The 22,041-nt window shown below is 30.1% G+C and overlaps 2 protein-coding genes across 2 annotated transcripts in view; one reads left to right on the top strand and one right to left on the bottom strand.

The window, feature by feature from the left end:
* Window positions 1–22,041, bottom strand: part of LOC134685143 (putative uncharacterized protein DDB_G0271982) — a 67,635-nt gene that overhangs the window by 18,687 nt on the left and 26,907 nt on the right. The window lies entirely within an intron of this gene.
* On the top strand, window positions 16,304–18,834 carry LOC134685142 (octopamine receptor beta-2R-like). Its single transcript, XM_063544613.1, has 2 exons — window positions 16,304–16,426; window positions 17,257–18,834. The coding sequence occupies exon 2, from the start codon at window positions 17,744–17,746 to the stop codon at window positions 18,764–18,766; it is 1,023 nt and encodes a 340-aa protein (XP_063400683.1). The 5' UTR covers window positions 16,304–16,426; window positions 17,257–17,743; the 3' UTR covers window positions 18,767–18,834.

Here is a 22,041-nt window from a genome sequence, read left to right as displayed (position 1 = left end):
AGAGAACAAATGACATAGAAGTTCACAACTAATGATTAAGGTAAAGGAACAGTAAATGGGCTATGTCGCAGATTTTGCTACAAAATTGCATACAACATTGGCTCGTTGAACTACAACTGAAAATCGAAAAAATAATACATTTATCTCTTTTATTTGCTGAAAAGTTGCAGATTGATATCTCTTAATATGGGTGAACATTTGTATAGAAAGCACATAAAATCGGCAAAAAACCTTCTAAAATTTGTCTTAAAATCGCCAAATCTCTTATTCTACTCCATAGATTTTTCTTAAAAAACTATATATTGTTGACACATAAATTTCTGTTTTAATGATATAAAATAATCATAGGGTCACCGACTTCGTTTTTTATCAAATAATCAATTTGTTACCTTATTGGTAGTGAAAAACGTCAAAAATCAACGCGATAACGTTACGATTATTTCGACATTTTGTTGGATTTTTTCACAAAGAACGCAACTTTAAATGATGTATACTGTAAAAACGAAGTCGGTGACCCTATCTTTATTTTGCATCATTATAACGGAAATTTATGTATCAACAACATATAGTTTTTTAAGAAAAATCTATAGAGTAGAATTAGAGATTTGGCGATTTTAAGACAAATTTTAGAAGGATTTTCGTCGATTTTATGTGCTTTCTATACAAATGTTCACCCATTTTGTAAGAATTCAATCAGTAATATTTCAAATGATAATTGAGATAAATGCATTATTATTTCGATTTTCAGTTGAAGTTCATCGAGCCAGAGCTGTATGCCAAATTTTACTGAAATCGAAGACATAGCCCATTTACTGTAACTTGACCTTAAGTCACTGTATGGCCTGTCAAGTAAGTTGTTCTTGTCTTTGAACTTATAATATAAATGAAAGATATGTCAAACTAATTGTCTGTAAATTAAATCAAGATCATTATTTTCTTTGACATCCTTCTGGCTTTTAGTATGCCTACACTAGGAATAATCATTAATCTATATTTTATGATCTTTCCACAAATTAGTCCACATGAATTTTTCATTCAAACAATGGCCACTTTGCAAGAAATATAATGGACATTCACAAGTTTTAATCATAATAAAACATCATGAGAAGATCCATAGTGATTTCTTCCCAATGACATTTTTCTTGAAACAAACAGGTTTTTATCACTTGATAACTTGTACATCTTTTTAATTTGGTCTGTCCTGTAGCCAGGTTCCATAAACTTTTAGTGTCACAAAGCAGTATACAAACCTGATTTTAGATAAAGTACTACTGATTGATAAACCTTAGTCTCATTGTAGAAAAGATTAAAGAATTGCCATTTGTTAGTAGAGTAGACTTTGACAATCCTTTAAATAGTTCTGTGTAAAGAAGACTAAAAAATTTCCATAGGTAGAGTCTACTTAGTATACTTCGCTAATCTTTAGCTTCAACTAAAAGTATATCAAAAGATTACCATAAGTAGACTTTGATAATCCTTAGCCTCAATATGAAAAAAAACAAATAATTGCCATAAGGAGACTTTGATAATCTGTAGCCTAAAGGTGGAGAAGACCAAAGAATTGCAATAAGAAGACTTTGACATTCCTTATCCTCAAAATAAATAAGATTAAAGAATAGAATTTGATAATCCTTAGCCTCGATCAATATCAAAGAAGACCGAAGAATTGCCCTAATTATACTTTTACAATCCTTAGCTTCAATATCAAAGAAGACCAAATAATTGCCATAAGTATACTTTCACTATCCTTACCCTTAATGTGGAGGAGACCAAAGAATTGAATACCCTAATTATACTTTTACAATTATTAGCCTCAATATCAAAGAAGACCAAATAATTGCCATAAGTATACTTTCACTATCCTTACCCTTAATGTGGAGAAGACCAAAGAATTACCATAATTATACTTTTACAATTATTAGCCTCAATATCAAAGAAGACCAAATAATTGTCATAAGTAGACTTTCACTATCCTTACCCTTAATGTGGAGATGACCAAAGAATTGCCTTAATTATACTTTTACAATTATTAGCCTCAATATCAAAGAAGACCAAATAATTGCCATAAGTAGACTTTCACTATCCTTACCCTTAATGATGAGAAGACCAAAGAATTACCCTAATTATACTTTTACAATTATTAGCCTCAATATCAAAGAAGACCAAATAATTGCCATAAGTGTACTTTCACTATCCTTACCCTTAATGTGGAGAAGACCAAAGAATTGCCATAATTATACTTTTACAATTGTTAGCCTCAATATCAAAGAAGACCAAATAATTGCCATAAGTAGACTTTCACTATCCTTACCCTTAATGTGGAGAAGACCAAAGAATTGAATACCCTAATTATACTTTTACAATTATTAGCCTCAATATCAAAGAAGACCAAATAATTGCCATAAGTATACTTTCACTATCCTTACCCTTAATGTGGAGGAGACCAAAGAATTGAATACCCTAATTATACTTTTACAATTATTAGCCTCAATATCAAAGAAGACCAAATAATTGCCATAAGTATACTTTCACTATCCTTACCCTTAATGTGGAGAAGACCAAAGAATTACCCTAATTATACTTTTACAATTATTAGCCTCAATATCAAAGAAGACCAAATAATTGCCAAAAGTAGACTTTCACTATCCTACCCTTAATGTGGAGAAGACCAAAGAATCACCCTAATTATACTTTTACAATTATTAGCCTCAATATCAAAGAAGACCAAATAATTGTCATAAGTATAGACTTTCGCTATCCTTAGCCTTAATGTGGAGAAGACCAAAGAATTACCCTAATTATACTTTTACAATTATTAGCCTCAATATCAAAGAAGACCAAATAATTGCCATAAGTAGACTTTCACTATCCTTACCCTTAATGTGGAGAAGACCAAAGAATTACCCTAATTATACTTTTACAATTATTAGCCTCAATATCAAAGAAGACCAAATAATTGCCATAAGTAGACTTTCACTATCCTTACCCTTAATGTGGAGAAGACCAAAGAATTACCCTAATTATACTTTTACAATTATTAGCCTCAATATCAAAGAAGACCAAATAATTGTCATAAGTATAGACTTTCGCTATCCTTAGCCTTAATGTGGAGAAGACCAAAGAATTACCCTAATTATACTTTTACAATTATTAGCCTCAATATCAAAGAAGACCAAATAATTGCCATAAGTAGACTTTCACTATCCTTACCCTTAATGTGGAGAAGACCAAAGAATTACCCTAATTATACTTTTACAATTATTAGCCTCAATATCAAAGAAGACCAAATAATTGCCATAAGTAGACTTTCACTATCCTTACCCTTAATGTGGAGAAGACCAAAGAATTACCCTAATTATACTTTTACAATTATTAGCCTCAATATCAAAGAAGACCAAATAATTGTCATAAGTAGACTTTCACTATCCTTACCCTAAATGTGGAGGAGACCAAAGAATTACCCTAATTATACTTTTACAATTATTAGCCTCAATATCAAAGAAGACCAAATAATTGTCATAAGTATACTTTCACTATCCTTAGCCTTAATGTTGAGAAGACCAAAGAATAGCCCTAATTATACTTTTACAATTATTAGCCTCAATATCAAAGAAGACCAAATAATTGCCATAAGTATACTTTCACTATCCTTACCCTTAAAGTGGAGGAGACCAAAGAATTACCCTAATTATACTTTTACAATTATTAGCCTCAATATCAAAGAAGACCAAATAATTGCCATAAGTATACTTTCACTATCCTTACCCTTAAAGTGGAGGAGACCAAAGAATTACCCTAATTATACTTTTACAATTATTAGCCTCAATATCAAAGAAGACCAAATAATTGCCATAAGTAGACTTTCACTATCCTTACCCTTAATGTGGAGAAGACCAAAGAATTGCCCTAATTATACTTTTACAATTATTAGCCTCAATATCAAAGAAGACCAAATAATTGCCATAAGTATACTTTCACTATCCTTACCCTTAATGTGGAGAAGACCAAAGAATTACCCTAATTATACTTTTACAATTATTAGCCTCAATATCAAAGAAGACCAAATAATTGCCATGAGTGTACTTTCACTATCCTTAGCCTTAATGTGGAGAAGACCAAAGAATTACCCTAATTATACTTTTACAATTATTAGCCTCAATATCAAAGAAGACCAAATAATTGTCATAAGTAGACTTTCACTATCCTTACCCTTAATGTGGAGGAGACCAAAGAATTACCCTAATTATACTTTTACAATTATTAGCCTCAATATCAAAGAAGACCAAATAATTGTCATAAGTATACTTTCACTATCCTTAGCCTTAATGTGGAGAAGACCAAAGAATTACCCTAATTATACTTTTACAATTATTAGCCTCAATATCAAAGAAGACCAAATAATTGCCATAAGTATACTTTCACTATCCTTACCCTTAATGCGGAGAAGACCAAAGAATTACCCTAATTATACTTTTACAATTATTAGCCTCAATATCAAAGAAGACCAAATAATTGTCATAAGTATACTTTCACTATCCTTAGCCTTAATGTGGAGAAGACCAAAGAATTGCCCTAATTATACTTTTACAATTATTAGCCTCAATATCAAAGAAGACCAAATAATTGCCATAAGTATACTTTCACTATCCTTAGCCTTAACGTGGAGATGACCAAAGAATTGCCTTAATTATACTTTTACAATTATTAGCCTCAATATCAAAGAAGACCAAATAATTGCCATAAGTTTACTTTCACTATCCTTAGCCTTAATGTGGAGATGACCAAAGAATTGCCTTAATTATACTTTTACAATTATTAGCCTCAATATCAAAGAAGATCAAATAATTGTCATAAGTAGACTTTCACTATCCTTAGCCTTAATGTGGAGAAGACCAAAGAATTACCCTAATTATACTTTTACAATTATTAGCCTCAATATCAAAGAAGACCAAATAATTGCCATAAGTATACTTTCACTATCCTTACCCTTAATGTGGAGAAGACCAAAGAATTACCCTAATTATACTTTTACAATTATTAGCCTCAATATCAAAGAAGATCAAATAATTGTCATAAGTAGACTTTCACTATCCTTAGCCTTAATGTGGAGAAGACCAAAGAATTACCCTAATTATACTTTTACAATTATTAGCCTCAATATCAAAGAAGACCAAATAATTGCCATAAGTATACTTTCACTATCCTTACCCTTAATGTGGAGGAGACCAAAGAATTGAATACCCTAATTATACTTTTACAATTATTAGCCTCAATATCAAAGAAGACCAAATAATTGTCATAAGTATAGACTTTCACTATCCTTACCCTTAATGTGGAGAAGACCAAAGAATTACCCTAATTATACTTTTACAATTATTAGCCTCAATATCAAAGAAGACCAAATAATTGCCATAAGTATACTTTCACTATCCTTACCCTTAATGTGGAGAAGACCAAAGAATTACCCTAATTATACTTTTACAATTATTAGCCTCAATATCAAAGAAGACCAAATAATTGTCATAAGTAGACTTTCACTATCCTTAGCCTTAATGTGGAGGAGACCAAAGAATTGCCCTAATTATAATTTTACAATTATTAGCCTCAATATCAAAGAAGATCAAATAATTGCCATAAGTATACTTTCACTATCCTTACCCTTAATGTGGAGGAGACCAAAGAATTACCCTAATTATACTTTTACAATTATTAGCCTCAATATCAAAGAAGACCAAATAATTGCCATAAGTATACTTTCACTATCCTTAGCCTTAATGTGGAGATGACCAAAGAATTACCCTAATTATACTTTTACAATTATTAGCCTCAATATCAAAGAAGACCAAATAATTGTCATGAGTATACTTTCACTATCCTTAGCCTTAATGTGGAGAAGACCAAAGAATTACCCTAATTATACTTTTACAATTATTAGCCTCAATATCAAAGAAGACCAAATAATTGCCATAAGTATACTTTCACTATCCTTAGCCTTAATGTGGAGAAGACCAAAGAATTATCCTAATTATACTTTTACAATTATTAGCCTCAATATCAAAGAAGACCAAATAATTGCCATAAGTATACTTTCACTATCCTTAGCCTTAATGTGGAGAAGACCAAAGAATTACCCTAATTATACTTTTACAATTATTAGCCTCAATATCAAAGAAGACTAAATAATTGCCATAAGTATACTTTCACTATCCTTACCCTTAATGTGGAGAAGACCAAAGAATTACCCTAATTATACTTTTACAATTATTAGCCTCAATATCAAAGAAGACCAAATAATTGCCATAAGTATACTTTCACTATCCTTACCCTTAATGTGGAGAAGACCAAAGAATTACCCTAATTATACTTTTACAATTATTAGCCTCAATATCAAAGAAGACCAAATAATTGCCATAAGTAGACTTTCACTATCCTTACCCTTAATGTGGAGAAGACCAAAGAATTACCCTAATTATACTTTTACAATTATTAGCCTCAATATCAAAGAAGACCAAATAATTGTCATAAGTATAGACTTTCGCTATCCTTAGCCTTAATGTGAATAAGACCAAAGAATTACCCTAATTATACTTTTACAATTATTAGCCTCAATATCAAAGAAGACCAAATAATTGTCATAAGTATAGACTTTCGCTATCCTTAGCCTTAATATCAAAGAAAACCAAATAATTGCCATAAATAGACCTTGATAATCCTTAGCCTTAATGTTAAAAAGACCAAAGAATTGCCATAAGTAGACTATAACAATCATTAGCCACAGTATAAAAAAAGACCAACAAATTGCCATTGGGAGATTTGACAATACTTAAGCCTCAACATAAATAAGACTAAAGAGTGGACTTTGATAATCCTTAGTCTCAGTGTTAAAAGACCAAAGAATTGTAATAAATAGACTTTTACAATCCTTAGCTTCAATATGAAAGAAGACCAAATAATTGCCATAAAGTAGACTAATACAACCCTTAGTCGTAATGCTGAGAAGACCAAAGAATTGCCATAAAGTAGACTAATACAATCCTTAGTCGTAATGCTAAGAGTATAGAAGACCAAAGAATTGCCATAAAGTAGACTAAAACAATCCTTAGTTGTAATGCTAAGAGTTAGAAGACCAAAGAATTGCCATAAAGTAGACTAAAACAATCCTTAGTTGTAATGCTAAGAGTTAGAAGACCAAAGAATTGCCATGAAGTAGACTAATTCAATCCTTAGTCGTAGTTCTAAGATTATAGAAGACTAAAGAATTGCCATAAAGTAGACTAATACAATCCTTAGTCGTAATGCTAAGAGTATAGAAGACCAAAGAATTGCCATAAAGTAGACTAATACAATCCTTAGTCGTAATGCTAAGAGTATAGAAGACCAAAGAATTGCCATCAAGTAGACTAATACAATCCTTAGTCGTAATGCTAAGAGTATAGAAGATCAAAGAATTGCCATAAAGTAGACTAATACAATCCTTAGTCGTAGTGCTAAGAGTATAGAAGACCGAAGAATTGCCATAAAGTAGACTAATACAATCCTTAGTCGTAATGCTAAGAGTATAGAAGATCAAAGAATTGCCATAAAGTAGACTAATACAATCCTTAGTCGTAATGCTAAGAGTTAGAAGACCAAAGAATTGCCATAAAGTAGACTAATACTATCCTCAGTCTTAATGCTAAGAGTTAGAAGACCAAAGAATTGCCATAAAGTAGACTAATACAATCCTTAGTTGTAATGCTAAGATTATAGAAGACCAAAGAATTGCCATAAAGTAGACTAATACTATCCTCAGTCGTAATGCTAAGAGTTAGAAGACCAAAGAATTGCCATAAAGTAGACTAATTCAATCCTTAGTCGTAGTGCTAAGATTATAGAAGACCAAAGAATTGCCATAAAGTAGACTAATACAATCCTTAGTCGTAGTGCTAAGAGTATAGAAGATCAAAGAATTGCCATAAAGTAGACTAATACAATCCTTAGTCGTAATGATAAGAGTTATAAGACCGAAGAATTGCCATAAAGTAGACTAATACAATCCTTAGTCGTAATGCTAAGAGTATAGAAGATCAAAGAATTGCCATAAAGTAGACTAATACAATCCTCAGTCGTAATGCTTAGAGTTAGAAGACCAAAGAATTGCCATAAAGTAGACTAATACAATCCTTAGTCGTAATGCTAAGAGTTAGAAGACCAAAGAATTGCCATAGAGTAGACTAATACAATCCTAAGTCGTAATGCTTAGAGTTAGAAGACCAAAGAATTGCCATAAAGTAGACTAATACAATCCTTAGTCGTAATGCTAAGAGTATAAAGAAAACCAAAGAATAGCCATAAAGTAGACTAATACAATCCTCAGTCGTAATGCTAAGAGTTAGAAGACCAAAGAATTGCCATAAAGTAGACTAATACAATCCTTAGTTGTAATGCTAAGATTATAGAAGACCAAAGAATTGCCATAAAGTAGACTAATACTATCCTCAGTCGTAATGCTAAGAGTTAGAAGACCAAAGAATTGCCATAAAGTAGACTAATTCAATCCTTAGTCGTAGTGCTAAGATTATAGAAGACCAAAGAATTGCCATAAAGTAGACTAATACAATCCTTAGTCGTAATGCTAAGAGTATAGAAGACCGAAGAATTGCCATAAAGTAGACTAATACAATCCTAAGTCGTAATGATAAGAGTTATAAGACCATAGAATTGCCATCAAGTAGACTAATACAATCCTTAGTCGTAGTGCTAAGAGTATAGAAGACCGAAGAATTGCCATAAAGTAGACTAATACAATCCTTAGTCGTAATGCTAAGAGTATAGAAGATCAAAGAATTGCCATAAAGTAGACTAATACAATCCTCAGTCGTAATGCTAAGAGTTAGAAGACCAAAGAATTGCCATAAAGTAGACTAATACTATCCTCAGTCGTAATGCTAAGAGTTAGAAGACCAAAGAATTGCCATAAAGTAGACTAATACAATCCTTAGTTGTAATGCTAAGATTATAGAAGACCAAAGAATTGCCATAAAGTAGACTAATACTATCCTCAGTCGTAATGCTAAGAGTTAGAAGACCAAAGAATTGCCATAAAGTAGACTAATTCAATCCTTAGTCGTAGTGCTAAGATTATAGAAGACCAAAGAATTGCCATAAAGTAGACTAATACAATCCTTAGTCGTAATGATAAGAGTTAGAAGACCAAAGAATTGCCATAAAGTAGACTAATACAATCCTTAGTCGTAATGCTAAGAGTAAGAAGACCAAAGAATTGCCATAAAGTAGACTAATACAATCCTTAGTCGTAATGCTAAGAGTAAGAAGACCAAAGAATTGCCATAAAGTAGACTAATACAATCCTTAGTCCTAATGCTAAGAGTTAGAAGACCATAGAATTGCCATAAAGTAGACTAATACATCCTTAGCCTTACAAAAAATAAGACCAAAGAATTTTCATAAATATTGTCTAATTGCTAGATCCCACTTTAATAAAATATTCTTTATGTACCATGCATACAAAATAAATATTTCTGCTTAATCATAGCAACTTCTTTCAAAAATAATTGATTTTTAATTGTAAAAAATTGCAATAAGCACATGAATATTAATCTTAATAGCTAAGTGTTTACCAATATCTGATAATTTCATCAATGAATTTTTGATCAGATTTGTAAACATATGAAAGAACATCAATACTAATGATCTACCCAATAATGGCACAATTAGCTGATAATATATCCAGGAGTTAATAAAGACCGGTAAAGGTAAGTGGACTTTTATTTACATGTACTTTAATAACTTATTTGTGGAGTAAAAAACATATATATTATATTACATATTAGCGCTAGACGGATAATAAGCCACAAGCATGTGGCACTTTAAAATTTCAAGCTTCCTTTAGTACCAATTACCAAGAGGCACTGAAAGAGAGTTTTGAAAACCATGCCCCCCCCCCCCCCCCTTCACTTTCATAAAGTTTCCTCTGAGTGTAATGTTGACTTAAAAAGTGAGAACATTTATCAGTTAAAAACAGATTTTTTAAATTCAAACTTTTCTTTATGCTGTGTTCACACGTAATTCAAATTCAATTCTCATTAACCAATTCAAATTAGTTTAATTCACATTAAAAATGTTTTACATCTAACGTAAATTCTAAAATGAATTGCAATGCTCGTCAAATTGGCTTTACTGTCTGAACTTTTAATTTGCATTATCAATTAAATGATTATAATTTTATTCAATTTACAATTTAGAGAGTGTCCACATCACAGTTTTGTATTAATGAAAATGCATTGCTAATGCAAATTAAAAAAAAAGAGTGTGTGAAAGTGATTAGCACATTTCAATTGGCATATGATTCGATTTCAATTAAATTACATGTACTTGTGAACGCAGCATTACATGCTATTTCTTTGTCTTGAAGATAAGCTTCTGTCCAAGTTTCACAACAATCCATGAAAGTTTACTAATTTATCATGTATTACAATATTTCTCCAATCGAGACAGTTAAATTTTAATATTTTAAGCGCGAGGTTTGCCAAGCTTTTTAAATAATTAAAATTTTAAAACTGTTGAGTGTGGAGAAATATGGTAACACACTAGTTACAGTGGTGGAATCTGTTTGTCTTATGATTTTTTTCCTTCCTTTTCAAAGATTTGAGGAAAGTTGTGTACTTTTGATGTGACGTTATCAGGCATGGTCGCCTTTTTTCATGACGTCACAATAAGAAAATTCAGAAGAAAACAAAAAAATTTAACGTCACAATTAAATTTCAACCAATCATTTGCCAAAAACAGATTTTTCAATAGTGAGTAGAAATATTTTTCTGACACCTGTAAGGAAATGTGAAAATAGCACAAAAATAGAGAAAATATAATCCCAGACTGTCTGTAAATAGCTATGACAGTATGGCATACTAAATAGGTGCGAGTTATTTGATTACCAAGTAAATCACAACATGTTCTAATGAGTCTAAAATTAACACACAGTTGGATATTTACAACACAACAGGAGTCCAAAATCTTTCAAAACAATAAATTACCAATGTGAAATAAAAATAAATAACAATTTAAATCTATTTGTAAACACAATAAGGTTTATTAAATGAAGGGAGGTTAGCTTATAATTAGCATACATTGTTTTATCAATGAATAAGTTTTTAAATAAGACAAGGACTTTCAATTTCTTGCAAAAGAAAAAAAATAAATAAAAAATAAAATTGTTGAACAAAAATTCTCAGCACATAAGGTAACAAATATATCATTCAATTGTAAACTTTAATTTATTTCTCAGTGGATAATTGATAATGCTAATAACCTAAGTCCTTTCACTTGAGCAAACTGTTAAAATATTTTACCAGTTGATGAGTTTGTGGGAGAAGAATTCCAACTGCAATTTGGTAAACTGTTTTAGTCATTACTAATAATATACCCACAAAGGTTACTGGATAAGCACATTAAATGATTTGTTGTTTTACATTTGTTCTTTAAGAATTTTTTATTTACTATTTATCATCCAGAACATGTTTGTTTGCATTCTTTCATCACGCTTTTCCCCTTGCACTTGCTCAGCGCAAGCTTTTAGACAAACAAACTGTCCAGAGGAATTGCGTTGACAAACTGTTGCAGTAGTATATTTTGGCCTTTTAAGTTCATATAGGGCATTACTCCTAGAAAAAAAAATTCATTTTAATATTCCGGCGATATGCACATCTACTCAGTCTGTCCTTATTATCTACAAAGTTTCATAAGTAATATAATAATAAATTGTGTGTGGTATAATAATTGGCAAATTAGTGTTCGGGAAGTCAATAATTCAATGTGGGTACATTTATGAAAATTTTAATAATTATAATGATACATTATTATAATGGTGAATGCTCTAAAGAACAGTAAATCAGGATACAACCTTAACCATCATATCCTTATTAATATCACTTATTAAGTCACTACGGTCACTAACTATATCGTAAATAGTTATAATTTTTAAAGGGTGAATGATCAATTACCACAATGGGAGATAATATTAAGTGTTAATGTGAAATATTTTAATCATTAAAACTGATCTAAATAAAAGCCATCCCTTGAAAAGCATGGTAGAAATGCAGAATCAAAATAAATGCCATTATTGGGAATGTGTCCATGGGATACAGATGATGCCCACGCTTCTATATCATATAAAGTTATAAACAGACATAACTGAAGAACTGCACATGTATAAGTAAAACTACTAATATTTGTACTTGATCTGAGTTTTGTGGTAATAGCTGAGCATTGTGTATTAGTTTCATGACATTCGATTGAGGCAAAAACCAGTTTTTGGATGTATGAACAGATGAAGGACATACAAGAGTAAAACTTAATGCCCGCTCTGCTTCAGCGGGGGCATAAAAAACCGCACAAAATACGTAGAAAACTGAAATGTCAGATAGGCATGGAAATAAACAATTAATTTTGATACATACGAAAGGAATACACTTTCAAGGTACAAGAAGTATAAATTTGTTTTAAATTTGATACCAGGAAAAATTCAGGATGTGTTTTACATAAATAGTGATTCTTAGAAATCTGAGCCCTATAATTTTAAATCATATCATATGATAGATATTTTTTTCACAGGGAAACAATTTTGAACCGCAAACTATACCTATTTATCTATTTTTCTTAAAGCTTTCAAGGTTCAAGAAGTACATGTATCAAATTATATAAAATTTGACACAGGAAAAAATTCAGGATAATTATGTTCTACATAAATATAGCGTTTTGCTGAAATCTGAGCCCTATAATTTTATACCAAATCATCTGATTATACGTGTAACAGGGAAACATTTAAGCTATATATCAATTTTCATTGAAATCCAAGAATAAAAAGATGCTTCTCAAAATTTGTAATTTTGTTTCTGCATGTGTGTATAACAAGTTTTATATATTTGTACCAGGAAAGTGTACAATCAAAGAACAGTAAGATTATTCTCAAACTTTGCGATTGTTTTTACCAGAAACTAAGTTTTTTCCACAAATTTGTTTCAAAACTCAATTCCAAAAATATATCACCCAGTAAACATGTCCAATGAGTATTTTTCAAAAAAAAATGTGGGGACCAAGCAAAATTTTATGCTTATCTGAGTGTTAATTTCATTAAAGCTTTTCATCAATTTAAAGATGTTTAAGTTATCATAACTCATTATCGTAAAAAGGATTAGCTATAAACAAAGCTGGAAACAGGGACCACAAAACTAAGGGTGAAACAAGTCTTTTTTGGCATGTTTATAAAATATAGTGTATCATCATACTAAACTGAATATTTCTGCTTCAAAATATCAATATTTGAAGTATTTTAACATTATTTGTAAACTAGAATGAAAATAAATGTATGCCATTGCTTGGATACTTATAGATTATCATTGGTCATCTCAACAAGATTGGTTTTCTTGCTTGAGCCAGGGCGGAAAGTGAGAAAAGCAATCAAGCTGATATGACCAATGATAATTAATCTGTTTATCCCTATTTTACCTATGACAACTTGATAAATTTCATTAACAACTGTACAAGTGCTCTTAGTCTCTAGCGATAATTTTTCATATCACTCTACTGTGCTGACAAAGTAAATTATCAGTCAAAAAGATCAGAGGAAAATATTTGTGAAATAGCGATAAATATTATATCATTTGTATCAGACATTGCTAACTAATCACAAATTTTGTTGGTACACCTTTGAAAATTACAAAACTGTTGCCTTCTTCCTAGAATAATCTGAAAAAGACTAATTCTTATTTTTCAAAATGGTGCAATAAACTGTCAAATGAAATGACTTCAATTTTATCTTTCAAAATTGTGCAATAAACTGTGAAATGACAAGTATAGAAGCAATTATGATTCCCATTCTATTTCATACATGTTTTTTACGGTTTAGCCCCCACATTAAAAAGCATACACATATGGGTTTTTTGTAGCTGTGTTATTGTCTTATTGATGCTAACCTACTTTTATTCCTTCATGTTTGAATTATATAAACATGTTTACGAAAAAAGTATTGAATTTCATCTGAAAAAGGTTTTTTTCACAAAAATTTGATCAATATTTTTTTCATTTGTTTTATATCAATGTTATTTTTCTTGTGGGAGATATTTATTTCTGATTTTTACAGCATCCACCAGACAACATACTTAACACTATAAGTCATGAAAAAAAATTAATTAGTATTTCTTATTACAATTATTGGAATTAAAAGCAAAATAGATTCCGGTTTTATTACAGCTTCATGGTCATTGAACTAGACAGACTGAAAAATGAAACAAAATGTGTGAAAAACCTCCCCAGTAATCCAACATAAAACAGAGTGGTACAGTCAATAGCCTGTAAATTCATTCCACTCTCGTCGCAAATTCTGAAAGACTTAACATTCTGACAAATCACAATAAGGATATTTTCATATACAATTATCACTATAAAATTTTAACCAATTTGGGGATTACGGTAGCAGAAAACGACCATTTGACACCTGGTGTGATTTAGTTTATAATGTTCCTGAAACTAAGAAATAATTCCAAATATTGTCCTCTTAAAAAAATTATCAATTTTATTTATAATTAAGGTGGCTCTGGACTATTTGAAGTTTCTATTAGAAGTGCCGTATTTTTGGCTATTTGATTCTTTAAAGAAAATGAATCAAATTGGTAGAAAAGAAATAGGGGGTCATGGACCATTTAAGCTCAAAATTTTACTTTTAAACAGGTATGTAAAAGGGACCATTTTTCAATGAAATGATAGGGAAAATAGAGGTGTTGACATATTTTTTTCGGAATATCAAAAAAACGTTCTATGACGATTGTTCCAAAACTGTAATATGAAAAGCTTGAAATAAATAGCTTCAAAGAATGAACCAATAAAAAACATAGGTCACTGATAAGGAAAAAAATATATTTTGCCTTAAACCCAAATTTTAGCGGTAAAATGTTGAAAATGGGTGAAATGTCATTTTGACCCTTTAACAAATATGGATAAAAACGAAAATATTCTATTAGTCACATAACTACACTGATTTAACATTTCTAATCAATCCAAATATTTTAAAAAATTATATTGAAATTATGACAAATACTTTTGTAATTCATGCGTGAAATTATGCGCAGTCGAATAGTCCCGAGCCACCTTAAATGTCCTGCAAAAAAATTTGTAAAATTTGACATATTTGAACATCAGTATATGTAATGCTGAATAAATTTTTCGATTTAATTAACATATATACAATACTCTGCTGAATTTCATCTTACGTATAAATAAGAAGATGTGGTATGATTGCCATAAATTGTTATACAATCATTGGAATCGTTTTAGGTATATGAACACTGATCGACTTATTAAAAGAATTCATAACTGGGCAGAAAATAGTTTTAGACGTTATAATTAAGCATGTAAAATTTCAAATTATACACTTTATCAGCAGTTTGAATCTTGTAAATATTTATAGTGACTGATATAATGACACAAACATCCACAAAACTATGGTGTTAGCCAAATTAGAAGATGAAGTTTTAACCGATTTTAAAAATAAGTGGATGGAAGATCTCCATAGAGTTTCTTCAAGACGTAAGGATGATGGTGGTTACAAAATAAGGACATATAAAACATTCAGAAACGAAATTAGTTTTGAACTTTATTTAAAAACACTGTTATCTCCTGCTCAATGTAGTGCATATTTGCAATTGAGATGTGGGGTTGCAACTCGCACCTATATAAATTGAAACCGGGCACTTTGAACATTTACCAATGCATAAACAAACTTGCTTTATGTGTGATAATAAAACTGAAACTGTGGAACATGTACTAATTGAATGTCCCCTTTATGACAATTTTTAAAAGGAACGAACTTTATGAATATATAAACAGTGTAGATGAGAACTTTAACATGTTTACAAACCATGAGAAACTGTCTTTTGTGTTGGGATGCCAAAATGTTAATGTTATTTAAATATGTGCCAAAACCTGTTACATATATAGTTTTATAAAGTCCTTTAATTTTTTGATGAAATTTTACTTTTTTTTTCTCATAATTCTTTCAAGAATTGCATTAATATCTATTTATGTTTTTATGATATATGTAATTATTGTAATGTGTATATTAAAGGTGAGACGTTTATAAACTATCTATCTATAAAAAATCTGACAAAAGCATATTTGGTACCCATTTTCACATGTATTGTAATTGATGATTACCAGTTCTATTTTTAGAAGTTTCCCTGAAAACTAATCATGTCATGTCATGATTTAATAAAACAGTTTAATTAAATATTTACTATTTTTAGAATTTTTGATTTAGAAGGAACTTTTACAAAATGTTTTGTTTATCCCAGCTCATGTTATGACACCTTTGAGAAGAAATCAATAGATTAAAATAATATTTCCTTATTTTATGCAGGGGACATCTCAATTTAAGGTAAAACTTACTGTTTGTTTATTATAATATTGTTATAATTATTACTTTACTATTACTTTGAAACATATAATACCTAATAGTATATTGCTGTAGAAAAAAGACAATCAAATTTTAACTAAAATGTATATGTTTAACTTAATTGTTTCAGTGTCGCAAACATAAAACCTTTCCTTTGAATTTAAACAATATAATTCTTCACAATCAATTTTATTCCATTCAACCCTTTTCCCTAAAATGTCCATGCATATTTCATGAAGATAGTAAATCAACTAGAAATATTACGCATTAAAATAAAATAAAAAACATTTATTTGAATTACTTTTTTAAACAGTTTCTTGTTCCAAATGAACAATTTCTGAGTATGTTGTAATTGAAAATAATTTCGGAAATTTCCGGTAAAAACAAGGTCTTTCACAAAAAATTATCATATATTTCACAATAATCAATACCAATCATTTTCAACTTGAGAGAATCTATTTGTTTCACAGGAAAAAGTGAACAGGACATTTATTAGCAATGTAATATATCTATTTAGGAATTATCATAAACTATCAGCCCTCAGTTGTGATTTGTCAATATAGATTGTTAACAAAACATCTACAAGACAAAGGGTGTGACGTACAATAACAGCGACAGATACAACACATCTTAATTCACTCCACTAAAGCTCAGATCGGTTTATCAGAACTAATTGCATAAATTGATTTGGTCAGAAAGATTTATCTTAATCTGATTTACATTTCATCAATTTATTTATTACTTGGAATATTTCTAAGAAATACAATTCAATATTCAATACAAGACAAATGCTTTTTCAATTTTTTTTTCAGAAAAATTACAAGTGGATTTTCTGGCAATTTCTAAACAGATGTCTACATGCCTAAATTTTACATAATTGGATGAGGAAATAGAGAAAAACTTTTAAAAGGACATCAGGATTATTTTAGATACAATTTTAGTGCAATTTATAAATTAAAAAAGATAGTTTTTAATATAGCAACAGGAAGTATGAGATATTAAAGTTAAACAGGAACTTTACTTTACACCTGAGTTATCTTAATGTATATCTAGGAGTGAAAAAATAATGTAAACACATTTTTTGTGAAAGAGAAGTAAATTGGAAAAAAATACTTTTCTTTTTCACTTAAAAAAGAATTGTGCAGGATGTGATGAGAGATTATCTACAGCTGAGGAAACATGGTAAATAAAATGCCATGATATCCAGCCGCACCAAAGACGATGGATTCTAATCAAAGGAAAGACCGTAATGGAGTCACACAACGGAATCTCTATACTTTAGTGTAAGACTTTAACGAAATGATTAACTGTACGTCTAATTGTGATACAGAAGAGGAATATAGACATCTGCCTACTATTATATTCCTGGCTATTATTATGGTATTATTCATATTCTTTTCTGTTTTTGGCAATGTTCTGGTTGTTTTGGCAGTAATAAAAACACCATCTTTAAGAGAAGAAAAGTCAAACTATTTAGTTATCAATCTGGCAGTAACGGACATGTTAAATGGAGCCACTGTCATGTTGTCCACGTTTGTTGCTCTAACGACAGATACTCGTACTGTTCCCTATTCGTTATGTAATTTTATGTGTGCTGCAAACTATTGTTTTATCATTTCATCCATGATGACATTGTGTTTCATCAGTGTAGACCGTTTATATGCTGTTGTTTTTCCGTTAAAATATTTAGATTTTATAACTAGCAAGACCTTGGCAATACTTATAGCTGAATCTTGGATACAAGGAATAATATTCTCAATGGTACCAATAATAGAAGATTGGATTGAGTATGACTATCACGAAATAACGTGTGCAATACAGTGGCACAAAAATGGAGATGATGCAATTTATTACGTTGTCGTGGCATTCATTCTGTGTTTTTTAGGACCAGGTCTTGTACTTGGAATTAATTATATAAAAATATTAAAAGAAGCCAAAAAGAAAATGAAAATATGGGCTGTCACATTACAGACATCAAAAAACAACTCAGTGAAGAAGAAAGTTAAGAAAGAAAATGCTAGCGCTAAAACAGTAAGGAGTTTATTAATTGTTGTCTGTGCTTATTTTATATGTATGACTCCATTCAGTGTAACAAAACTTATCAAAGTATCATCCAAAAGAGATATTATATCAGGCCCAGTTAATTCAACAGCAAGCTTATTTGCCTTCGCCTCTAGTGTTGTAAATCCAATGATCTACGGGATATTTAGACGAGATTTCAGAAGAGCTTTCAAACTCATTATGCGCAAAAGACAGTCTGAAAACAGTGTAACCAGACCTTGCAGGACATCATATGCTATAGACCAATCAACAACTACTTGATAACATATATGTACATATATCTAGCATTCTGTCATTGTCAATATACATGTACCAGTAAAATACAATTAAAAATCATGCATTAAATCATTGTGTTAATTTAAAAAGAATCATTTAAAAAACTGTTTGTTATACACTACACCAAATTAAACAATTTTTCAAATTGACAAAACCCTTAGGTTTCCTTTTACATCATAGATCTAGATTAGTTCAAATTTCCAGGATTTTAATATTTGCCCTTATTTTGTCAATTTTTGTTGATGATCCTAAAACACTTTGAATACTGAAAATTTAGCAATTATCCTGTGCATTTATTATTGCAATTTCTGAAAAATGTGCATCAAATACTCGAATGACAGTATTCAGACATAATCGCATTCACAAAAACGTTGCAATAATATCTGAATTTACAGTTAAGAATCTTCATTTTTATTGTGTCTGATGTATAAGGACACAAATCAATTCCCACATCAAATAATGGCTTCTGATAACCAGACATTCTGAGGACAATTCCTCTATTAATTATCTTCAACCATTTGAGCCCCCATAATACAATAAAACCATTTTCATAACTAATTTTAAAGAAAATAATTATGGTCATAAAAGAGATATCAGGTGTTCTGGAAGGGTAAGCAGATCTTGCTTCACATGTGGCACTTAAGCAATATATTTACCTGTAGGTCAAATACAATTGCTTATGGGTAGAAAAAGTATTAAGTTACACTGGAAATGTTTGATACCACATAATCAACAAGTTAAATGAAGGACATAACACTGGGAAGTATAGTGCTTATATCAGAGTGAAGGGAGGAATGGTTTCTTTATCAGCAGGTACTTACAGAGCTTGCTTTCATCAATTGCAAGCATTCTATGATTTGATATTTATTACATGTATAAGTATTGTGTTAGCGAATGAAGTGTCTTTTTCTTTACAGAATATGTAAGTTCTTCCAAGTTTTTCTAGATTAAAAGAGCAAGGGTTGTGTGCTTGAAAAAACTAGTTTTACCAAAACATTTTCATATGACTGTCCAAGGTCATGAACCTTGTCAGAGATTGTTATTAGATATATGTATCATTTTTTATTTTGTTTTTATGGTAATTTTGTGTTTATAGCAGATCTCTGATATACTGTGTTAAATCCATTCACAGTTTTAAAAGACTCAGGACAGTTTAATGACATATAGTATAGACAATTGTCTATTGTTTAAGACCATAATGTTGAACTTCAGATGACTTGCTTTTTATGTAGTTCTGTTATTATTTTATTGACGTAAACAATATCACATTTCATTCACATCAAAAACAAAAATTTATGAATACATTTTAAAAGTTTAAATCAATACAAAATATATCTTTAGTTTCAGTAAATCACCTTTAAATTTTTTAAATGAAAAACAATGAACACCATTCCAAAGTCTACTAGTGGTGCACATCTTTTGCTTGTCTAAGAGTGATAACTGAAATTTATTACATTGGTTGCAATAAATTACATTGATTTCTGAGTTGAATAAAAACCGATAATTTCACATGTGAAATAAACATGGTTATTTCGCTCTCTGACGTCATACAACAATAGGCGTTGTCAAGACGTCATTTACGTCAGATCAAAACAAATTGTGAATGCGTAGGAAAATAATATAGTTCCTTACATTTTTGCACTAATTTCATAAAAAAAGCCATTAGCCAATGTAATAAAAAGTATAACTAATCGCTGTATTTGAATATTAAAAATAAGACAACTTGTGACCGAACGCCGCTATGGATTAAACTCATGCTGCGCACTCGTTTAATCCATGCTTTGTTCGGTCACGCATTGTCTTATTTTTTATAAACAAATACGGCGATTAGTTTTACTATAATTATTAATTTTATAAACTTTTTCATGAATTTCTTCCAAGGTGTGAGATAGTAAGTAATTTTTTTTCTCATACAATTTATGTTACCATGGGGCAATAACTCTTGTGAAAAATGTTGATCAGCACTGATTATAATACTTTCCAAAAGCCTTGATGACATTTCATAAAAATACATGTACCAACAAGAAAATAAAGCTTTGAGAGTGCTTAGAGAGGGGTGCTAATTTTTGCCATATCTTTCCATGTTTTCTACAGTTAAAATTGATTTATATTCAGGTCTATATGTTTTTGAAGTAAACTGATATTTCTATATGAAGATAACTTCAAATGCAAAATATTCTTAAGCTTGAAAACGTGTTTGTTTAAAAATAATCACCTGAAAAGTTAGATTAAAGGGTGTTTGAAATTTCCAGATGTTTTGTGCAAGGGGGACACATATTTGCCGTTTTTCCACATCTATTTAAAACCAAATAACTGCAGCAAAGAACTGAAATTAAGGACAATTAGTATAAAAAATTACTAAGAAATACTTCGTTGAAATCATGTTTTTCATTTAGGAAATTGGCCGAAAATCGTTGTCCGTTTTTCGATCCTTTGCGGTAAGTGCTGCAATTTTGTCTCAGTTAAAAAAATAATCATATTTGTTATAAAAATATAATTTACCGGCATATTTCTTCCATTTTAGCCATCCTTTTAAGCTTTTACACCTCAAAATCATAAAATTACGAAATTGTGTCCCTGGCAAATATGAGCACTCTACTCTACAACGTATTTTCTTTAAAATTTTGAAAGTTTTAAAGAGACCTCATTCTGAAAATAGTTATTTGACAAAAGATTTCTTTGTTCATCCTCAACATTCACAGCTGATATAAACCTTTGAAACATGACATATTTATTTCCTACATATCTGACAGGGAATGTAGGTGTGAAAATGCTTATAAGGCATGTCTTACAAATGTATAGAGTTTACATCTTCCAACGTACTTTATTGCCGTAAAAAAAAATTGATTTGCTCTGGTTTTCAAACTAGTACGAGACATTAAAATTCAAAAAGTTTTATCAAATCCAACAAGAAACGTAGACATGAACCTGTTTAAAATGCAATTTTCCTAATACATGTAATTCATATTATCAAGGGAAATAACTCCTTTTAAGGAAAGTTGATCAGCACTGAATTTCAAACATAAAAAAAATCTTTGATATATATATCATCAGAAATTATACCACACACTTGGTATTTCTATTTCCACAAGAACAGTTTTTCTGCTGGAAGACAATTAATAGATGACTGCAATTTTAAGGTAGATCATAAGTAAATGTTTTTTGAGACAGAATTTTCTTATAATTTGCCAAAATGAAGATTTTACTATGCTTTTTTCAAAAATATAATAAAAAGTATGGGTCACCGTGCTATTTTTCAA

Source organism: Mytilus trossulus, chromosome 9, assembly GCF_036588685.1.
Source record: "Mytilus trossulus isolate FHL-02 chromosome 9, PNRI_Mtr1.1.1.hap1, whole genome shotgun sequence".
Lineage (NCBI taxonomy): Eukaryota > Metazoa > Mollusca > Bivalvia > Mytilida > Mytilidae > Mytilus > Mytilus trossulus.
The sequence above is the reverse complement of the archived record's forward strand: the minus strand, read 5'-3'. Positions and strand labels throughout refer to the sequence as shown.

Bases quoted from the DNA above. Each gene is read 5' to 3' on its own strand.
- LOC134685142 (XM_063544613.1), top strand. From the start codon at position 17,744: ATGATTAACTGTACGTCTAATTGTGATACAGAAGAGGAATATAGACAT.